Source organism: Etheostoma cragini, chromosome 4 (assembly GCF_013103735.1).
Source record: "Etheostoma cragini isolate CJK2018 chromosome 4, CSU_Ecrag_1.0, whole genome shotgun sequence".
NCBI classification, from domain to species: domain Eukaryota; kingdom Metazoa; phylum Chordata; class Actinopteri; order Perciformes; family Percidae; genus Etheostoma; species Etheostoma cragini.
In genome coordinates this window covers 10,317,087-10,337,305 of record NC_048410.1, presented here as the reverse complement: position 1 = coordinate 10,337,305, position 20,219 = coordinate 10,317,087, and the positions used below count along the sequence as shown (strand labels likewise).

The 20,219-nt window shown below is 39.2% G+C and overlaps 2 protein-coding genes and 1 long non-coding RNA gene across 3 annotated transcripts; 2 read left to right on the top strand and 1 right to left on the bottom strand.

Moving 5' to 3' along the window:
* Positions 1-341: 341 nt before the first annotated feature.
* phf13 (PHD finger protein 13) lies at positions 342-6,416 on the bottom strand. Its single transcript, XM_034869750.1, has 5 exons — positions 5,939-6,416; positions 4,965-5,063; positions 3,295-3,471; positions 2,787-3,207; positions 342-2,692 (listed from the first exon to the last, which is right to left on the bottom strand). The coding sequence occupies exons 1-5, from the start codon at positions 5,981-5,983 to the stop codon at positions 2,460-2,462; spliced, it is 975 nt and encodes a 324-aa protein (XP_034725641.1). The 5' UTR covers positions 5,984-6,416; the 3' UTR covers positions 342-2,459.
* Positions 6,417-6,906: 490 nt separating this feature from the next.
* LOC117943859 lies at positions 6,907-19,488 on the top strand. The gene is made up of 3 exons (XR_004656449.1): positions 6,907-7,144; positions 9,597-9,609; positions 19,478-19,488. It is a non-coding gene; the product is annotated as an uncharacterized LOC117943859 (long non-coding RNA).
* Positions 10,246-17,837, top strand: slc48a1b (solute carrier family 48 member 1b). The gene is made up of 3 exons (XM_034870255.1): positions 10,246-10,587; positions 12,478-12,645; positions 16,659-17,837. The coding sequence occupies exons 1-3, from the start codon at positions 10,458-10,460 to the stop codon at positions 16,793-16,795; spliced, it is 435 nt and encodes a 144-aa protein (XP_034726146.1). The 5' UTR covers positions 10,246-10,457; the 3' UTR covers positions 16,796-17,837.
* Positions 19,489-20,219: the final 731 nt, after the last annotated feature.

Sequence of the window (20,219 nt, the reverse complement as noted above, 5' to 3'; positions counted from 1 at the left end):
GTCACTATTACAGCAGCCATTTTGCACTGATTCTGTTTGTGTTATTTGTATTCTCACATTCGTTTAAAGTGTGCTTTGAAGTACTTTGACAGATCAGCTGGTCACCACTGCTCTAGACTGCTCCCTGCTGTTAGACTCCAGCCTATCATCACAACTGACCCACATTGGCGTGTGAATCGACTGAATGGTTGAGGAGCCTGTGTTCTCTCTGTCCTGTTCAGTCTACAATAAATGTGAAGCGATCAGACTCTTGTTTGATTTCAAGAGCATTGCAGATGTACCATCCGGTTAAAAAAAAAAAAAAAAAAAAGGCATATGATATTAAAGGAAAAGGGAACAAGTTAAAATGGTAACTCTTTATTTACAATAGTTTACAATAGTTTCACAGAAACAGTTTGCACCACAGTACAGACAACGCTTTCTCAATAAGGGGATAGGATTATCCAAGATCAGAATAAACGAGCATTGTTAACATTAATTACACTGATGTCTTAAAAGACGCAGATTAAAATTAGAAATTTCTGCCTGAAGAAGTCTCTTCAGGTTCTCGAGACATGAACGTGTCTGAGAAACCGAAGAGTACTTTGGGTCTTGAAACGTCCTAAAAACACCCCAAACGGATGTTTGTTTTTTAAGATCTGGCAATTGCTGGGTACGGACCAGTTAACCAACATTTGTAAATACCAGAAGACGAGTGCAGAGATGAGCTTAACCACTTTAAACTAACGTTTTTTCTTCTTTACATACTATACATTCATTGTGTTGTCTGCTTTGTAAAATCCCATCCTCGACTAAGATAAATGTTCTGAGTCTAGAATCTGTCACTACAGTATGGCTTTTATATAATCAGAAACAGCAGATAGCATATGAATACCAATGCTTAAAATCAAATTTCCAGCAAGTTAAGGAAAACGTTCCCTACAAAACAAGCCGCTGCATATGGAAGTGAACCAATACTGCTGTGAAAACATTAGTGAGAGGTGATAAGAGACCGAGAGCTGTTCCTCTGATCTAACCCTTCAGAGACACACAAAACAAACAGACCCTGCCCATGGCACTTATATCAGATGTCCATTTTCTTCATCTTACAAAAGGCCAAAAACCATGAAGCTTAGTAGAGCCAAACCAGGACATGCTTTGGCTGCACCCTCACACAGTTTCACCCATTCAAACAAACACAAACTTGAATGCTTACTTTCAAATGGACTCTTGGACAAAATCTTTCTAACAACACTATTCCAGTAAAGATAGCTTTTTGATACTTAAAACAGGACGGCCATATGAGTTGCCTTCCGTCAATGTACTTTTCTCTGAAAACTCATGAGCATGTAACGGTTGAAAACAAAGGTGAATTTAAATTAACGGTTTGGCAAATAAGGTGATAACAATACCTCTGTTTAATCCTGTCATAAATTGCAGCAAAAACACTGACCAGAGGCAACAGAAAACACCTCTACTGAAAACTCATCTGAGTCCCGTCTGTTATCTGGCTTTTTCAAAACTGTTAAATAACAGTTATTTATTACGAAGAAAGAAAACTCACCAGAAAGACAATTCTGGTGAAATAAGAACACTGTTTCAACATTTTTGATAAGCTAATAGTATGAAAGCTCTGCGTGTGGCCAAGTAACGTCTTGATTTAGAAGTGTAGCCGAGGCTGGAAGACAGTTTGTGAATTAAAAGGTATAGGAACAAGCGCTTGGTTCAGTTGTACTGGCTTCAAGCCTCAATGATATTCTTTCACAATGTCTTAACAAAACAGAACAAACACATGAAGCAGATGGAGTCTCTCGTCTATGATCCTACATCTTTGTTCTATTGGATTATACCTCAGCTTAATACTATAGCACCATCTGAAGCAATTAACGCAAGGCTTAACTTTCTCATTTTGAACAGTTATTGTGGAACATTAATAGGGGCATCTAAAAAAAAAAAAAAAAAAAATCAAATCCAGTTTAATCAGAAAGACATACCTGTCTCTATGACAGAACAGTCACATGGATTCTTGTTTTGTTTTTGTTTTTTAGTTTGAGAAAAGTGCAAACAGTCTTTCCCACAAATCCCAGCATGCACCATAGTGGGTGGCAGTTGTGAGGGTATTCTCTCTATATGGCAGTTCAAAGGTTTCCAGTGTTCATGAGACACAAAGTCCCGATGGTAGAGGTTTGCTGCTATGCTAATGTCATCTACAAAACAGACATCCATTCAGTGATTGCCTTACGCACAGGGTCTGTAGGGAAGCAGGAACAAACCTCAGTAAATCTAAAACAGCACTCAAACGGTTTTCAAATGGGATAAGGGCTTGGGATAGGTCCATCAATGTGTTTATAGAAAACGTGGGTTCATGGCTGACCATGAAGCACAGAGACCAAAGGGTGCATGACCTGAATTGGAGTAAGGGACAGTCCAGCAGGTGGAGGGGAAGCAGGAGTGGAAAGGGGTCAGAGTTCAGCCTGGGGTCAGTCGAGCAGATGCTTGCGTGGGCCTATGCGTGAGCGGTGGGAGCGGCGGGCATCTGCGGTTCCGCGGGACTCCCGGCAGCTCTGGCACACATATGTCTCTGGCACGTGGCTCTTGCGGATCTTAGCACACGACAGATGGATCCAGGTGTTGCACTGGTTACACTCGATCATGGCCCGGCCCGCAAAAGGCTTCATGCAGAAACACGTCACCAGGTCCCATGAGTCGTCATCTGAAAAGACAGGAGAGACCATAAGCTGAGTTAAGCGTGGTCACTTTGTCAAACTTGTAACAATGTAATACATGCACAAAAATGAAAACCTTACCGGAGTCTACCATGATGTCCTCATCCTCGCCTGAACCATCTTCGTCTCTGAACACCACCTGTTTCCCCTGGCGGAACACTGTTCTGTTTCCTGAAAGGCCCTCCACCTTCTGTACCTTTACCATCCCTTCTTCAAGGTCTTGACCATCCCAGTTTCGACGCTCCTCCTTGGGCTCCTCCTTGCACAGGGCTGGGTTAGGCAGGTGCTCAGGGTGGAAAGGAATGCAGAAATCATCTTCAGGCTCTTCCTTGATTGTTCGGCCGCCAAAGGAGATGGGGTGCTGCAGCTCCGGGACCGATGACTGGGCGTGCTGAACCTGGCTTTCCTCAACAACCGAATGCTCCCTCTCCTTTCTCCTTTTCTTCTTCTTCAGCTTGTCACCTTTCCTGCGGTCATCTGGGTGCAGGTTGGTGATTGTGTACTGCAGAATAGAAAAAGAAAAAGCATGCATGTCAAAACGGATGAAGGTGAACATATAAGGCTATTGATGTGACATCCTCCAACTCACATCTTTTGCGTGACTGGACAGCGTGGCTCCTGGTTGTTGACGTTTCCTGCTCCTGTCCTGGGGGACCTTGGGAGGGCGCTGCGGGCAAGAGGTCGGGGGTCCCGGAGTCCAACCATCACTGTCAGCGGTGCTGCCTGTACTGTTGGGAGGACTGGAACTACTGCGCAGTGGAGAGTCCTGCAACATGGGAGAACATCGGGTCATTGAGTGCAAACTCAAATCCGGGGTGAAGCTGGTGATTAACAGATCCATCCACTCAACAATAAGATCAATTCATTGCATTCGTACCAATAATTACCATGATATACTGTATCAGCTTAGAGGTGTGTGTGTGTGTGGCTTCTGTTGTGGAATGGCTTCGAATGACAACCAAAAAGGCTTGTCTTTTACCGTGAACATTTACTGTTCAATGTGTTTTTGTTTTACAAACAAGAAAGTGGACAAACTTAAACATAATGGACAAGTTTGCCTCTAGCGTCTCAGGTTCATACCATAACACAAGCTAGCAAAAGTACACAACAGACAACTTCTGTGTAGGCTACTTCAAAATAAAGGCACTTCCTGTGACGTTTGTGGTAAAACTAAATTACTGTTAGCACACATGTTAGCTGTAAATCAAGTACTGAAAACATGTACATAGTGAGTTTTAACCACACTATAATTTAACATTTCCTTTAGACTATTTTAAACTAAAACAATAATTGTTTATTTAAGTGCTTTAAACAAACAGTTTCAGGTTATGAAGAATTGGCTGTCTTTGGTTATAAATTCCATTTCCATTGTCTAACAATGCAACAGCAGTGATGTTTTTAATCGGTTTCAAAAAGTGACCAGTAATCAGACTGCAGGCAAAGCTAACAGACATTTTAATGACTTGAGTAGTGGGCTGCAATATGTATTATATTACATTTTTCCAATTACAATTGAGATCTCTATGAGCGCTGCAATGCTCTCCCTTCTATTCATTGAGGCCTCTATGTTTACAGGCTTGTTGTAAAAGGGCAATAGGTGCCAAAAAAACAAAACTCTTTTGTACTGACAATTTGTTTTGTTATAGTTCATGTGTGCAATAAACATGCAATTAACACTTTGTGAGAGAATGGTGATATCAATTTTAAGCTAAAAAATTCATATTTTCCCCCGAATCGTGCTGGCCTACATCAATATCAACAAATGACAGGGCAGTCTTGCATGACACGACGAAATGCACACAGCCAAATCGAACGGAAATGAAAACAAATCTAGCAATCTGTGTTAAAGGGGAAAAGAAGTGCAACACGGTGACAGAAAACCTTTAAAGTGAAAAACCACAACTGAAACAAAATGAGTCAGACTCTAGAAATCTCTGCTGCTGATAATGAGGAGGAAGTTCATTTGTCCAACATCACACAATAAATTGCGCAAATACTGGAATAAGGGGGGGGGGGGGGGGGGGGGGGGGTGTCACACTTTGCTGCATGTTTTAATTACAGTTTTCTATACAACTGATGGGCTCAGGTAAAGAGTTGAAAAACATAGTTGTTTATTTGACTTTGTTTACATGAAACATCAGAGGTAAACGAGGTATGCCATGTAAATGTAGTTGAATAAAACATGTGCATTTATAACTTTTAATGTAAATGCAGTGCATGTAACGTGACTGTGTAGCCCAAACTGCCTCATTTACTCACCTCTTGGGGGTACGGGATGTAACCGGCATAGGCCAAGACGAAAGTGCAAAACTTGTTGAAATCCTCTACTGTTCTTCTCCGGTATGGCGGACTGAAACCCTGAAACACAGCCCCGTCAAAGGAACATTAGCATTAAACCTAATGTTACACATCCCGACATGGCGCTGACATTAGCGACAAGTGATTGGCACACTATAACGTTACTCTGCAAACTGACAAACGGCGTCGGCTTGATACGGCGTAACAACAAAATTGAACATAAATAAAAAAAAAAAAGCATGATGACAAACATATGCAGAAGGTTAATTAATCACATGGACACATTTCTTTCTGGACTAATCCATGAAACCTCCTAGCTACCAACCCCCACAAACAGCCAACTATAAACGACAGCTAATATTCGCTAGGTCGGCTAGCAACAGACAGCAAATAAGTAACTAACGCTAACAATTATGCTAAGAAGCTAGCTGCTGATAGTATCGGTGGAGTTTAACTAGCAAAACAAAACTATAAAGGAATTAATAAATTCGAGTTAAAGACTGTCGATTAGTCACAGAGAGTAAAAAGGATCAGCATTATCCAACAGACGATACAGCATTTAGTGTGAATATGCTTAGTGAGCCAACGTTAATGTTAGCATGCATCGCAATGATGTTTTCTTTTCGATGAATCGTTAAGCTAACTTTAGCGTCAACAGTCTTACAAAGTACCACCTGAAGTAACAAAAATTACCTAGCTATTCTTTAACACAAAGTTGACAGTTTGAACTAAGCTTGTCTGAATGCTTAGCATGTGTCATTTAATTTCTGCACCTACAGCTAACATTATGACAACATTAGCGCAGTAAGCTAACGCTAACTAACCAGCAGCTGCTAACGTTAGTGTGGTGACAACCTCGATCAACTTGACGTTTGCTAACGTCGTTAGCCATGTATGCAGACTACTCACTGTAAAACAGTTAACGTTACTCTTACCTCTGACTGAAATGCATTGGATGTCGATGGGTTTATGTCACCCATCTTTACCAAGTACCTGCCACCTGGTTGTGTGTCGATAGCGGGACAGACTAGAGCAACTGGCTCCTCGACGCGACCGTAAACACTGAGGTTAAACTTACTTAGCTAGCTTTTGCTTGCTAGATACCTAGCGTGATAGCTAGCCAGCTAGCTAACGACAACGTAAGGTAACTTAACGTTATGCTAAAACTCGAAGCAACAGTGTTGTTTACTCAATTTGCCATCATCACCAACGATAACGTTGGACTAATACGGACGGGAACCAACTAATCTGCCCAAAGTTGTAAAACGTATCCCCCGTGAATATTAAACGTTACTATTGTTGTTACACCGAGCTGTCCGATAGTGTCTTCTGTTGACTGATGGGGGAGCGGTTCACTGTCAGAAGCTGTCTGCCCCCCCCCTCATCGTTTTTCGGCTTCTTCTTCTTCTTCATAGTTCTGGTAGCTAGTAATACTCAATGGTGCATTACCGCCCTCTTTGGTGTGTTGCGTGTCGTGGTGATCCCGTCCATCTCTTGGTATGACTACGGTACATCAGATCTTAGTGACTTTAAAACCTCATCTCTATAATCCACTGGCATAACAACATAATCAAACATAAAACATGTTGTCAGTAATTATGTTCCCAATATGGAAATACATTTCTCTCCATTGGTTTTATTTATTTATATAAGCAACTGATAGCAGATTAATGCTTTTTTTATTTGTAAAATTACTATTCAAATTACAACAATCAACTGTATTGTTATTCTTATAATATTAGTTAAAATGTTATAGGCAATATTATATATCAAATACGTTGAATTCCTAGTATATTATTATCTTTCCTGTAGGGGGAATAATAGGCTTTAACATAGTAGCAATGTGGCTAATTAGTAGCCTAACTATAGGATATGTGGTTATGCCATAACCACATCCTGACATACTGGTTCGACGCATCTACAGAGACTTGGTTATCATCAAGGTCATGCAGAAGAAGTTGGATGATTTCTTTTTCCAATTCTACCTGCCACATCTGCTTTAAGTGATCTAACAGCTGTTTGAGCATCATCACACTGCTGTCATACTCTAGGCTACTTGCTGTTCCCCTCAGGTCCTTAGTTGTAAGTTTTAAGAGATTGTAAACTACTTGAATGGGATCTTTTCTGACCACTAATGCTCTGTTACATTTTTGTATCTTTTGTATTTTCTTTTACTTTGAAATGACACAAACCGTATGCAATTTGAAACTAAAAATGAGTTATATTTGACATGTTTACCACTCTTGCTACTCTCCAAAGGTGCCCTGTTCTAAGGCTGCACCTACTGTAAAGATACATTTTGTACTATTGCTTTTGTTTATCTGCTGTTCATTTACTTGATTATTATATTAATAATTTAGTCCACAGAAGGTCAGAAAAAGGTGAAACATATTTACCTCAGTTTTCCAGAGGCCAAGCTCACATGGATTACGTCTGATGGTTTAATATCCTACAAGGCTTAGGAAACCAGCAAATCTATACGTTTGAGAAGCTGGAACAAGGGGATACTTGGCATTGTTTTCTTTAAATAATGTACATACACGGTTGATCGATTACTAAAATTGTTGCATATTATAGTTTTTTGTACTTTATTATTTTATTGTCGATTTGTCAACAAAACTTTTTTTTCATGTTAGTCGAAGCAATAATTCTTCAAATGTTGACACATATGGGAATTTTAAGGGACTACCAAGCACAATAAATGGTAAATGTTACTGCAGTTTGGAAACAGAACATGACTGAAGCTGAATATTTGAATGTCTTCCCTTCTAACTTTTACAACTTACACTGTTCATACACAATTTACTGCAACTGCTTCAAGCTACTACACAAGACTGCATTTACATCATGATACATCATTTTCAGGTATTTACTTACAAAGGCACTAAATAGTTCAGGACAATGCATTACTTTCGTCTGGCATTTCAACTCTTTTCAGCACTTTCACTTCAGCTGACACTTTACCTTAACTCAGAGCTTTATCTTCTTTCTTTCCTTTTAACCTCTCCGTATTTGTATTTCTACTTCAACTAAAACATCAACCGTTTCAGTATTTCAACTTCCGGTGTTTAAAATGTTTAAAGGGGACCTATTATGCTCATTTTCAGGTTCATAGCTGTATTTTGGGTTTCTATTAAAAAAACATGTTTATATGCTTTAATGTTTAGAAAACTTTATTTCTCTCATACTGCCCATCCTTGCTGCACCTGTTTTCACCCTCATCTTAGGCCCTGTTTACATGTAGGCCTACGTTGTTATTTTTAAAAATCGAGCCAATTCCCTTTGTTTGTGCCCTTTGTTTACATGCAAACGGAGAATTTGCCTCGAAATACGAGTCTTCTAAAAACTAGGGCCAGAGGGAAGATTTTTGAAATCTTTGTTTGCACGTTTGCATGTAAACTAATACAAAGGGAGGTGTAGGCAGCCGAGGAAGTGATCGGTTGCTGCTGTTGCTATTTTCTGGATTCTGATTGGCCAACATGAGCTAGAGCTTCTTGTTACACTTCCACCTACAGGTTGGGCACGCTCTTGACGGCATATATACATTGATGCAACCGAATACCTTTCTGAAAACCCACAGGTGTGCCCGATGTTATTTTTGAAAACAGAGAGTATGAAATGTTTGTTTGAAAATAGCCGCCCACGTGTAAACGTAGTCTTAGATGTTCCACTTTAGGGCCACTGTACCCTCCCCCCACACTTCCACATCTGTACTGACTGTCCTTGTTTGCAGTTGGTTGAATAATTGTTACAGAGTATGGCCTCCTTTCTACCGTAAAAACCCCAAAGGCATCCAAACCAAAACCTTTACAACTAGACATGTTCCAGCAGGAATATGATCTGAAATTGACATCTGCAACCATGATTACAGCTTCCCCTGACATTAGCATGTAGCTATGTGTAGCAGTGTGGTGTAAACACTGCAGGTAATGTGCCTGGAGCAGTTGACCAAATAAAGAAATCTTATCACGAACTGCCTCAGTTTGAGCCGAGAGTAGATAATACTATTGGAAGCAGAGTTTTCCGAACGGTCTGAAACCCAAGGTTTCTGTTCACAGGGATTACTTTTACATTTGATCACTGCGTTTTTGCCACGTTTAATATAAACATCTCACAGTGTAACTTTGACGACAGCATATAAAGAAAAACCATGATAAGTCGCAGTTAACTGCACAGTTTCATCAGCAAACACATTTTCTTCATCAAATGATGCATTTTCTAGTTGCTTCAGCACTAGTATTTTATTATTTTGTTTTGTAGTACCACAGCTTAAAATGGGAAATTTAGTTCCCTTTTAAAGCAAAATAAGTGCTTACCCCATAAAGTAAACGCAGTTCTCAAACAGAGCACAACTTAAAGTTAGTTATTAAGCAGGTTTGAATGTTCACAAATCAAAATTCTTGCATCTAACCACATTAAAGTTTTGTTGAGCTGATAGGCTTGATTAGCCTTTGTATCGTCTCATTTGGCAGTGTCTTGAATGTAACATAATGTAATGTAATTTATAATAGTTGCGCACTATAGCTCTAAGTCTGTGTCACTACTATTAAATACTTTAGTATTCTCTAGTCTTAACCCAAATGTTCTGTTTAGGTTCCTGTTCCATGTAAGAGTGTATGGCTGCAGCCTGGAGCGTCCCACGTCATGCCGTCCTGCCTGGTGCCATCCCCCAAGCTTCTACTTTTAAAAATAAAAACATGCATCTGGAATAACATAAGCACGTGGTGATTTTCATGCTATCAATAAAAATACTTAAAAAATATGTGTCTGTCTATGAAATAAATGCAGATAATAGGCAAACTAAAAAAAATCCTTCTGCCATCCCGCTGGTCCCGTCCCTGAGCTTCTACATTTCAAAATAAAAGCTCACACGCTACTTTCAATAGATTGCCACACACGTGGTCACGATTTACTCGTCATCGATCCATCTGGAAAATTATTCGAATTTCGTATTTTTGACCCTCTGAATTTACCGTTGGACACACCTCAGCATGAGACGGGACGGCATGAGATGGGACGCCATGAGATGGGACGCTGCAGGCATTCCCGTCTCGTTCCATGCGGCGAGTTGACATGTCTTTATGTCCTCTGCTCCTGAAGGGGGCGCTGCGTTCACTCACTATGTGAGGTAGTTGCAGGGCTTTTTTGGCTAGAATCAGAGGACGTAGACTGAAACATTTTTTGTGTGTGCAGCTGGACGGGGAAAAATACAATTCTCATCAGAAACGCTATCCCACGCGCGCGTCTCTGTGTGACAACAATCATTAGTCAGCAGTACACACAAAGTTAGTCACGTTTGGTCCTCTTACGCCCATTTGCAGAGCAACCGGATGCAGTTGTTTTGAAATGACCAGCTCGCTGCTTTCTCTCACACACTGACAAACTCACACACTCAGGTCTCGTCTCGCGTCTAGTCGACCCTATGTCCCTGCTTACAGCATTTGTTTTGTGAAAATGGCTGTTAATAAAACATATATTGGTATCAGCTATGCAGCGTTTGGTATGCTCATGGGGTTTTCGGCTTTTTTGGTTTGGAACATCGCGTTCAAACAGCCTTGGACTGCAGCCATGGGAGGACTGGCAGGTAAACAGTGTGTTCGTCTGTAACAACGCATTTTCCTTTTCGCGGATGATATAGTAAACCACCGGTCTCCACAGGTAATGTGCAAGTTGTTATTCTAGCCTTCAGCTGAAACACCATGTGACCTTCCTCCTCGGGCTGAAGGTGTCCGTTACTTAACCTACGGATTGCAAAATGAGCCGATATTAGACTGATCACAGTACAAACGAGTTTTGGAAGAGTAGAGATCAACTGATTAACAGTCAAGTCAAATTATTAATAATTTTAAATCAGTATATTCTGCAGCAGATGTTTATTTTTAACCGTCATGTTTCAGCTTGGGGTTTAGGGGTTCACGTTAGACCTGAAAGTCACTTTAGGAATAATAATATGCCTATTTTTTTTTAAACTGTCACATTGGAGATGAAAAGTATTCTAAAGTGCCGAAATATTAAATCATGGGCCAGACAATACATTTCACACATTATTATTGGAATACTGTGGCCGTTTTATCTTGTTATAAAAAGTTTTATACATTTCTTTTGTCATCACACATATAAATCACCTGAACCTAATAATAATTTCACGATTCTGCATGTGTTGGTGTTTACATTTACGAACTTATTTTCCCCAGAACTTTCAGGCAGCTGTTGGTTGACATTTATTTAAAGTGTTAGCAAGTTAATTTTAGTTGATATTGTGCTTAAATTAATTGAAATCAGTGTTTGCTTGAAAGGCACAAAATTGCGTAAAACTGAAGGCAAATGTTACAAAAATAATATGAACCTTTGAGTCTGATCATTGACATTGAGCACACATTTCCAATTTTATAAATGACAACATTTGATCCTGTTCTACCCAAAGAAGATAGAATTGTTGGCTTTTATTGGATTTTTAAAAGTGTCGTTTCCATGGAGCTGAACTTTGAGTCAGTTGATATTTGCCAGTCCATACCTTTAACCTTTGAACTTATCGTCACAGGATGTACTGTGATTCATTTGAGTGGTCGTTAAACCATAACACATGTTACCAAAGATCAGACAGACTTGACTGGGTTCTTTTCTAATTGATTTTTTTTAAAGAATTTAATTAAAGAACAGGTGCAGCATTGTTCTCATACTTTCACACAACTACGATTAAGGACCTGCATACTTAATCACATTCCCATGCACAAATTGGCACCAGTATAAAATATTACTGGTATCTGAGATGTGGACACACTCCCTGAATCTGCATTTACATTTTCCAAATGGGAACTTTCTGCAAGCTGTTCAATGCCTGCTTTGATGATTGACATAACATTTCCCCCCAACAAAATTACACATGGTGCATTAACATGTCTTTCATCACAGTTTTCTGAAATGTGTGTTCACTCTGCCTTCAACAATGTGGACCCGACCTTCACTAGAAACACACACTGAAGATGCTGTCAAATTGATGCGGCTAGTTCCTTCTGTTAAAGTTTTAGACGTGAGAGTTGTGGTTACTGGTTGGTGAAAAGTTGGGATTACTGTTAGATGTGGCTGAGATTCACATCACTGGCTGTAAAAAAAAAAAAACATATAAAAAAAAAAGGGAAACATGAAGACAGAAGTAGTAAGATTTGTTTACTTGGCAATCGGCATAATGCTGTGTCATGAGGTGTCTGAAAATGCATACTCATTCTTCCTACCACTGACCTTAGGGTCAGGTCAATGGCTGTTACATATGGGCAGTTAACATCAGATATGAGAGTATTGTTTTAAAAAATGGTTTTGCATGTTGCGGCCCGTTGTATACTTTACACGCATACCATCAGAATTGAGATTTAGATGGTGCCACTAGTGATTCAAGACATTTAAGAATATTACAATACTGGATGTTTTTAGTTAAATTTGTGATAATTAGGTTTAAACAGCATTGTTTGTCCCTCAGGTGTGCTGGCACTTTGGACCCTGATCACTCACGTCATGTACCTGCAGGACTACTGGAGGACCTGGCTGAAAGGTCTCAAGTTCTTTTTCTTCATCGGGGTCTTCTTTTCTCTGTTAGCAGTCGTGGCTTTCATCACTTTCCTGTCAGTTGCCATCAGCAACAAGGAGTGTAAGTCCTTCTAAATCACTTTCCTCTCTCACAAAATGTATATGCATGCTGGTCTTGACCAAATGTGTTTATGCACTGTGGTATGGTATAATCAGTTCTGTAAAAACATAAACCCAGCTCGCTACAGCTGCAGCGTTAGTACAGCCATGAAAGCAGCAAACAAATTAACGGGATCAACGGCTGTTTACAACGTGTTGCCTTTTCAGCGGGGAGACAACTCTCTCCAGTATTTAGAATTTGTACTGCAGTAACTAGTTGAAACACTAGCTGTCAGTATTACATATTGCCCCTGAAGCTTGCAATAATGTAAATAATCACTATAATCAAAGATACTTAAAGATGCATCACGAAGGACAAAATAAAATGACATTACTGAAGAAGCTGGATAACCTCTTGAGACAGATGACTGAGTCTTAATGGAGTTTGGTGTCTCCACTCTGGAACCACAAGTTTACGTCATGTGAAGATTTCCTACAATTCCCAGAATGCCCTTTGACAGCCCTGAGGGAAATTTGTGGACTAAGTTTCTCCAGTTGTCAGAAAGTCAGTCCTCTAAACCAAATGCAACTTGCAGATCATCATTATTATTCCTCAACGCTACTAAATTGAAAAAATGCTGTATCTGGTTCATACGTTTTGGTCTGCATTATCAAACTGCTAAAAGGGACATAAGTTAAAGATACAACCTTTTTTTTCACTTTTATTTCTACTCTCAATTTTAAGAATCAAAGTCATTGATCACATTGATTACAAGTCAAAAATGCTCTTAAATTTAAAAGGTCCCATATTGTGCACATTTTCATGTTCATACTTGTATTTTGGTTTTCTACTACAACATGATTACATGCTTTAATGTTTAGAATATACATTGTTTTTCTCATACTGTCTGTCTATATATACTTGTCTTTACCCTCGGTCTGAAACGCACTGTTTTAGTGTCTGTTTCTTAAAGCCTTCCTCCCAAAAAAGCCCAGACTGCTCTGATTGGTCAGCGTTTCTTGTTCTTTCTCATCTGCGCTTTGAGTCTCTGCACCGTCATTGAAGCCAGGGAATGGATGTAACGGCACTGTAGTGCCACTTTCTCTCTCTCTCTCTCTCTCTCTCTCTCTCTCTCTATATATATATATATATATATATATATATATATAGAGAGAGAGAAAGTGGCACTACAGTTCTGGCACTACAGTACGTGTGTGTGTGTGTGTGTGTGTATATATGAATATATATATGAATATATATATGAATATATATATATATTACATTTGTGACATCACAACCGTATGAGAGAGTTTCTGAAGATAGGCTGTGTGCAATCCATTGCTTAAAACCAGAGCAATATAACAAAAACAACAACTGAAATGAGAGGTGTTGCACTCTGAAATATATACATAGTTTATCTTTAAAATGTAACAAATCTTGAGCTTTTTGATACTTTCACAGTATTTAAATAGCACCTCAACCTGCTTTATAGTCCCAAGACATGGACATCTAATACGGGACCTTTTTAAGAGAGCTTTATAGGTGTCCTATATGGCTGCAGTACAGACACAGATTTGACCCCCTGCCTTCTGAGACATGTGAATGATAATCTGTATAATTTAGAAATAAGTTAGTGTAGCCTTTTATTTTCATATCATTTGAAGATTTATGAGTTGTTCATACAAGAATAAAGCTGGAATAGATATTTTCTTTTCACTTTTCAAACCTTTTTATTGTACAGTTGTGGTCAAAGGTTTGGAGAATGACACAAGGATTGGATTTTACAGAGTTATCTCATTTTTGTCAGATGTTACTACGGTATACTGAAGTATAATCATAAGTATTTCATAAGAGCCAAAGGCTTTTATTGACAATTACATTCAGTTTATGCAAAGAGTCAATATTTGCAGAGTTGACCCTTCTTTCTCAAGACCTCTGCAGTTCGCCCTGGCATGCTGTCCGTGAACTTTTAGGCCACATCTGACTCATGGCCTTCCATTCTCGCATAATCAATTCTCAAAGTTTGTCAGAATTTGTGGGTTTTTGTTAGTCCACCCGCCTCTTGAAGATTGACCACAAGTTTTCAATGTGATTAAGGTCTGGGGAGTTTCCTGGCCATGGACCCAAAATGTTGATGTTTGGTTCCCTGAGGCACTTGGTTATCACTTTGGCCTTTTGTCAAGGTGCTCCGTCATGCTGGAAAAGCCATAGTTGGTCTCCAAACTGTTTTTTGATGGTTGAGAGAAGTTGCTCTCGTAGGATGTTTTTGTACCATTCTTTATTCATGGCTGTATTTTTAGACAAAATTGTGAGTGAGCCCACTCCCTTGGCCGAGAAGAAACCTCACACATGAATGGTCTCAGGATGCTTTAGTGTTGGCATGACACAGGACTGATGGTAGCGCTCACATCGTCTTCTCCGGACAAGATTTTTTTCCGCATGCCCCAAACGATCGGGAAGGGGATTCATCTGAGAAAATGACTTTGCCCCAGTCCTCGGCAGTCCCCTTTTGCAGAATAATAATCTGTCCCGGATGTTTTTCCTGGACAGAAGTGGCTTCTTTGCTGCCCATCTTGACACCAGGCCATCCTCAAAAGGCTTTGCCTCACTGTGCGTGCAGATGCACTCCCACCCGCCTGCTGCCATTCCTGAGCAAGCTTTGCACTGGTGGTGCCCCGATCCCGCAGCTGAATCTACTTTAGGAGACGGTCTTGGCGCTTGCTGGACTTTCTTGGACGCCCTGAAGCCTTCTTCACAACAACTGAACCTCTCACCTTGAAGTTCTTGATGGTTGATAAATGGTTGATTTAGTTGCAATGTTATTAGCAGCCATATCTTTGCCTGTGAAGCCCTTTTTGTGCAAAGCAATGATGACAGCATGTGTTTCTTTGCAGGTAACCATGGTTAACAGAGGAAGAACAATGGTTTCATACACCACCCTCCTTTTAAAGCTTCCAGTCTGTTATTCTAACTAAACCAGCATGACAGAGTGATCTCAATCCTGGTCCTTATCAACACTCTCACTTTTGTTAACAAAATAATCACTGACATGATGTCAGCTGGTCCGTTAGTGGCAGGGCTAAAATGCAGTGGACATGTTTTTTAACATTATGTTCATTTTTATTGAAAGGAGGGACTTTGCAATTAATTGCAGTTCATATGGTCACTCTACATAATATTCTGGAGTAAAATTATCATAAAAATTGAGGCAGCAGACTTTGTAAGGATTACTATTTGTGTCATTCTCAAAACTTTTGACCACGACTGTATTGTATGCACTTGTCAATATGGTACTAAATTCTCCATATGATTCCTTTCTTTTACCTTCCTTACCAACAGTAGAATTTCTTTCCTTTTCCAGTTTGGGTTTCTTGTTGTTTTCATTTTAGCAGATTTTATTGTATCCCTAATGTCACATTAATTGATACTCTAGATAAGGGGTCTACAACAATTTTTAAACCAAGGACCCCTTAACTGAAAGGGAAATAGAGCGGGGACCACCTACTACATGTGTTATGTTGTATAATATGAAGTTGCATAATAAACTGTACCCAAAATAACCTGAAGAGCGGCCTAAAGCCTATATATATGTATGTACACACCCCTTTTGTTTTTGCATATAATACTAAACTCTTTAAAATGTTGGCAAAATTTTATAAATAATATTTTAATGTTACATCACAATGAATCCTTAGGATTAACTGCAGTAAATGTGCAGGTGGCAATAGGAGGGGTGTGTGTTGAGGAGTCCGCTTGAGAAATGCGTCTAATTTGAGTTTTTCAGGGAAGAACTTTTTTAAAATTCCTTTTGGGTCTTTAAAGCTTTCTTGGGTGTGATTTTTAAAGTGTACGTAAGTATGGGCCCAGGCCTTATTACCAAACATCAGTGGCCAACCTCACTGATGCACTTGTGGCTGAATGGGAGCAAATCCCTGCCGCCATGTTCCAACAACCTTGTGAAAAGCCTGTGCAAAAAAGTGGAGGCTGTTCTAGCAGCAGATTAATTGCCTTTGGTCTGTGTCTCCCTCCCACAGCTCTGACCGACCCTCGAAGTCTCTACCTGTCCTGTGTGTGGAGCTTCATGAGCCTGAAATGGTCCTTCCTGCTTGTCTTGGCTGCTCACCGCTACCGCAAAGAGTTTGCTGATATCAGCATCCTCAGTGACTTCTAGGGGCATTTAAAAACATCTCGCAGTGACCACACAGACTGAGCCTGAGAGTCCAAAGGGGATGAAGGACAATTTAAAGAGAAATCAGAGAAGAAGTTGAAACACTTTGTGTTGTGGATGAGGACCCTAATTCTGGTTACTCCTTTGCCTTCTTGGCCCAAACCACCTCCTCCTTTTTTATTATGTGTGCTGGATTTGTTACTGACTTGTCTACTTTACATACAAATCAAGCCCTATTTTATATGATCCTATGATATATTTATCATTTTCATTTCCTCAGCACCCTCCTTAGTCATGCATATTCACTATTGACTAAATCTAAAATATGGTATTGTTTTTACTGACTCAGTGAAGGAAATTGCTGTGCTATAACCAGTGACTATTGTATTTTCATGCTGTAGTCACTAGATGGTGCCGTCTTTCCAACAGTTTACACCATGTACAGTATGTGCTTGACCCAACATACATCTTATTATTATTATTATTATTATATTTTTTCTTGTTCATTGAATGATGAAGAGTCATATGATAAAATCTGCACATCCCAATGAAGCCATCAAATGGTGAATACATGGGCTTTAACAGAGTGTGTCGTGGTCTTACAGAGGGCAGGCCACCTTAAATCCTGCAGCATCCACGTGAATGCATTCACGTAATAAGCCCCACATGTCCTGGTTTGATATATTTATGAGTCATAAAGGGGCATTTTAATGTAAAGAATGATTTTTGTATTGTATTTTTTATCAGTCTAACAAAAGTAAGTGCAAGTGTGAAATTGGCACTCATTTATGGCTTTAATGTGTGACAGTAGGGACAGTACTAATGGGCATGCATGTTGCTTCACATAGCATTGTCCGCATCGGAACCATTTATGACATATTAAGCTTAATGAGATTATTTTGCTGTATTTCCTTTATTTTTGCACATTATCATGTTAGAAATGAAGAATGGCATTGTGTAGCCACATGTATCAGGTGATTGAATGTAGGAGTGTGTATTTGTATAAGAATGTGTCTGAGAGTCAAGTTAATAAAATGTTTTTTGACGTCCCCTGTGCATCGATGTGTCTTCACAACAAGATCTGGGAATATACATGTCAGGCTGATGACTGTTCCTCCTCTTGTGTCTTTTGTTTTTAAGTAGTTTTTTTAAGGAATGTGTTTTTCAGAGTTTATATTTCTCCAAAACATTTAATTCCTTTGTAGTTTGCAAAGGAATTAAATGCAGCAAACAGTACATTTATTATTTTCTTTTTAAGTCTTGTCACTTTCATACAACATGAGAAAATGTCACAGGCAGATTGAAGGTGCTACACATCCTTCTTCCTACTAAGCCTGGGTCAGGAGGGTCAGTGCTGGGCATAACAGTGGGATTTGCACCATGAGAGGAATGAACCACTTTTCCCACCCACCCGAGCCACATTTATGAAGAAGAAAAAAGCACAGCATTGCAATCACAACAGCAAATGCAAGACTATAATCTGCACTTTGAAGTCAGGCAATTATTCCATCCATCCACATTTTTATTTTACCCCTCAAAGGGAAGGTTTGGGGGGTGGGTTCCGAGAATTTTAAGTATATGATTTTGTTAAGGCAGCCGCCTGATAGAAGAACTTTGAAGTTGATGTGAAAAATATGTGACTGAAATATGTATCAGTGTTTGATGCGTAATAGTTTTCTGGACTTTATCTGGTGGAGAAATGTGTATCTTGAATGCTGCAGCCGGTAAGGAAAAACTAAGTGTAAAGGAAAGTGAATGTGGCTTGGTGTTTCATTATTTACTAGAAGTATTGGTAACTTTGATCCTTAAGAAGCCACTATCATTATTTCACTCACTTTGTTGCCTTCCTGCATCCTTCCACTGTGTTTTAAGGACATTTTTGGTGGTACTTATATGTTAATTGCATTACACTGGTTTGTTTGTAAGCCCCAAGAGTCTCATTGCATCAAGGTAATTGCGATGTTGTGGTTAAATCACCATGGCAACATTTTTTATCTGGCCGTTATAAACTTCGACATTAAGAAACTGAAAAACAATCCGGCTCACTTTCCACTGAGCAAGCTGGGGGCTTTGGAACCAAATGCGTCCTATTAAGTTTATACACCAGCCTGTAAAACGTGTGTGTGTGTGTGTGTGTGTGTGTGTGTGTGTGTGTGTGTGTGTGTGTTTGTGTGGTATGTAAAGAGAGGGAAGGGTCTTGTTTTATTCAATTATGGGACTCCTTTCTACCCAAATCAAGGAAGGAAGTTGTTTCAAGTGTTGACTGGCAGTCTGGCAGAGTGTGGTGAGACTGGAAACAAAAGGTTTATACATTCAAACAACACAACCATCCTAAACATCCTGTATACTAAAGAGCAACAGCAGCTGCATGAAATTCTATAACAAACAACCTGAAATGATTCCCTTGTATTGCACACATGCACTCCTTTACATCAGAAGATGATCGGATTCAAGTATCTGAAAAGGACACAAACATACTGGTTCTTTATGAACATCCACCCGTCTCCTCTCAGACCTCTTTAGACTCTCTGACACATCTAATGTAGTTGTTCATGTACATTTGTAAGGTACTTGTATTTTATATGGATATTTTTGTTATACATTCTACACCATAACATCTCAGAGGGAGTTGGTTTACTTTTTGCTCGTCTACATTTATTTGACAGCTTTAGTTACTGTTTTCAGATTTATATTTGACATCCTAAACATGGATAAAACTACCCAACAGCATACAGTATTTAAAATTAGGTTTCTTGACCAACTGCAACATTAAATTACTGCTTACATATTAATGCATCCATAATCATGACATACATAATGTTACAACACCGACAGGGGCCATTCTGCATAATGAGTACTTTTACTTTTGACACCTTCATTAGGCTAGATTATATTGGTAATACTTCTGTACAGTACTTTTGCTTACAGTACTTCTTCTTAAGTAAAATTGTGAATGCAGGAAGTTTGTTTGTAAGTGATCATTTGTATCTGACCCTTTTAGTGTGGTCTGTAATTTATTTATGGCAGTGATGAAAGAAGTTTTGCGATCTTCAGAAATATCATACTATTAAAATCTTCATTAAAGTTAAAGTCATGCATTCAGAATATCACTTCAGTTTAAGTACAAGTGTATTAGAAACTGTATGTATGAAAAGTAGGCTGTTGAAGTGAAAAGCACTTCTTAGGTGGAAAAACATATATTGTAATGCTGGATTATTATTACTGGTGTAAAAGCAGCATTTTAATGTTGACGTTTTAACTACTTTATGTACTATTGGAAAGTTTAATCTATACCACACGCATCATATGTTACAGGTTGATTGTATGTTCTGTAGCCTGTAAAATGGTGATTGTTAAAGCAACTATTTGTCTGACAAATGTAAAGGAGTAAAAACATTTAATATTTCCTTCTGATATGTGGGGGGGT

Coding starts and splice junctions, on each gene's coding strand:
- phf13 (XM_034869750.1), bottom strand. CDS start 5,983: ATGGGTGACATAAACCCATCGACATCCAATGCATTTCAGTCAGAG. Junction 5,064..5,938: donor CCAATGCATTTCAGTCAGAG/GTAAGAGTAACG, acceptor GCTGTGTTTCAG/GGTTTCAGTCCGCCATACCG. Junction 3,208..3,294: donor TGTCCAGTCACGCAAAAGAT/GTGAGTTGGAGG, acceptor TCTATTCTGCAG/TACACAATCACCAACCTGCA.
- slc48a1b (XM_034870255.1), top strand. CDS start 10,458: ATGGCTGTTAATAAAACATATATTGGTATCAGCTATGCAGCGTTTGGT. Junction 10,588..12,477: donor AGCCATGGGAGGACTGGCAG/GTAAACAGTGTG, acceptor TTTGTCCCTCAG/GTGTGCTGGCACTTTGGACC. Junction 12,646..16,658: donor TGCCATCAGCAACAAGGAGT/GTAAGTCCTTCT, acceptor TCCCTCCCACAG/CTCTGACCGACCCTCGAAGT.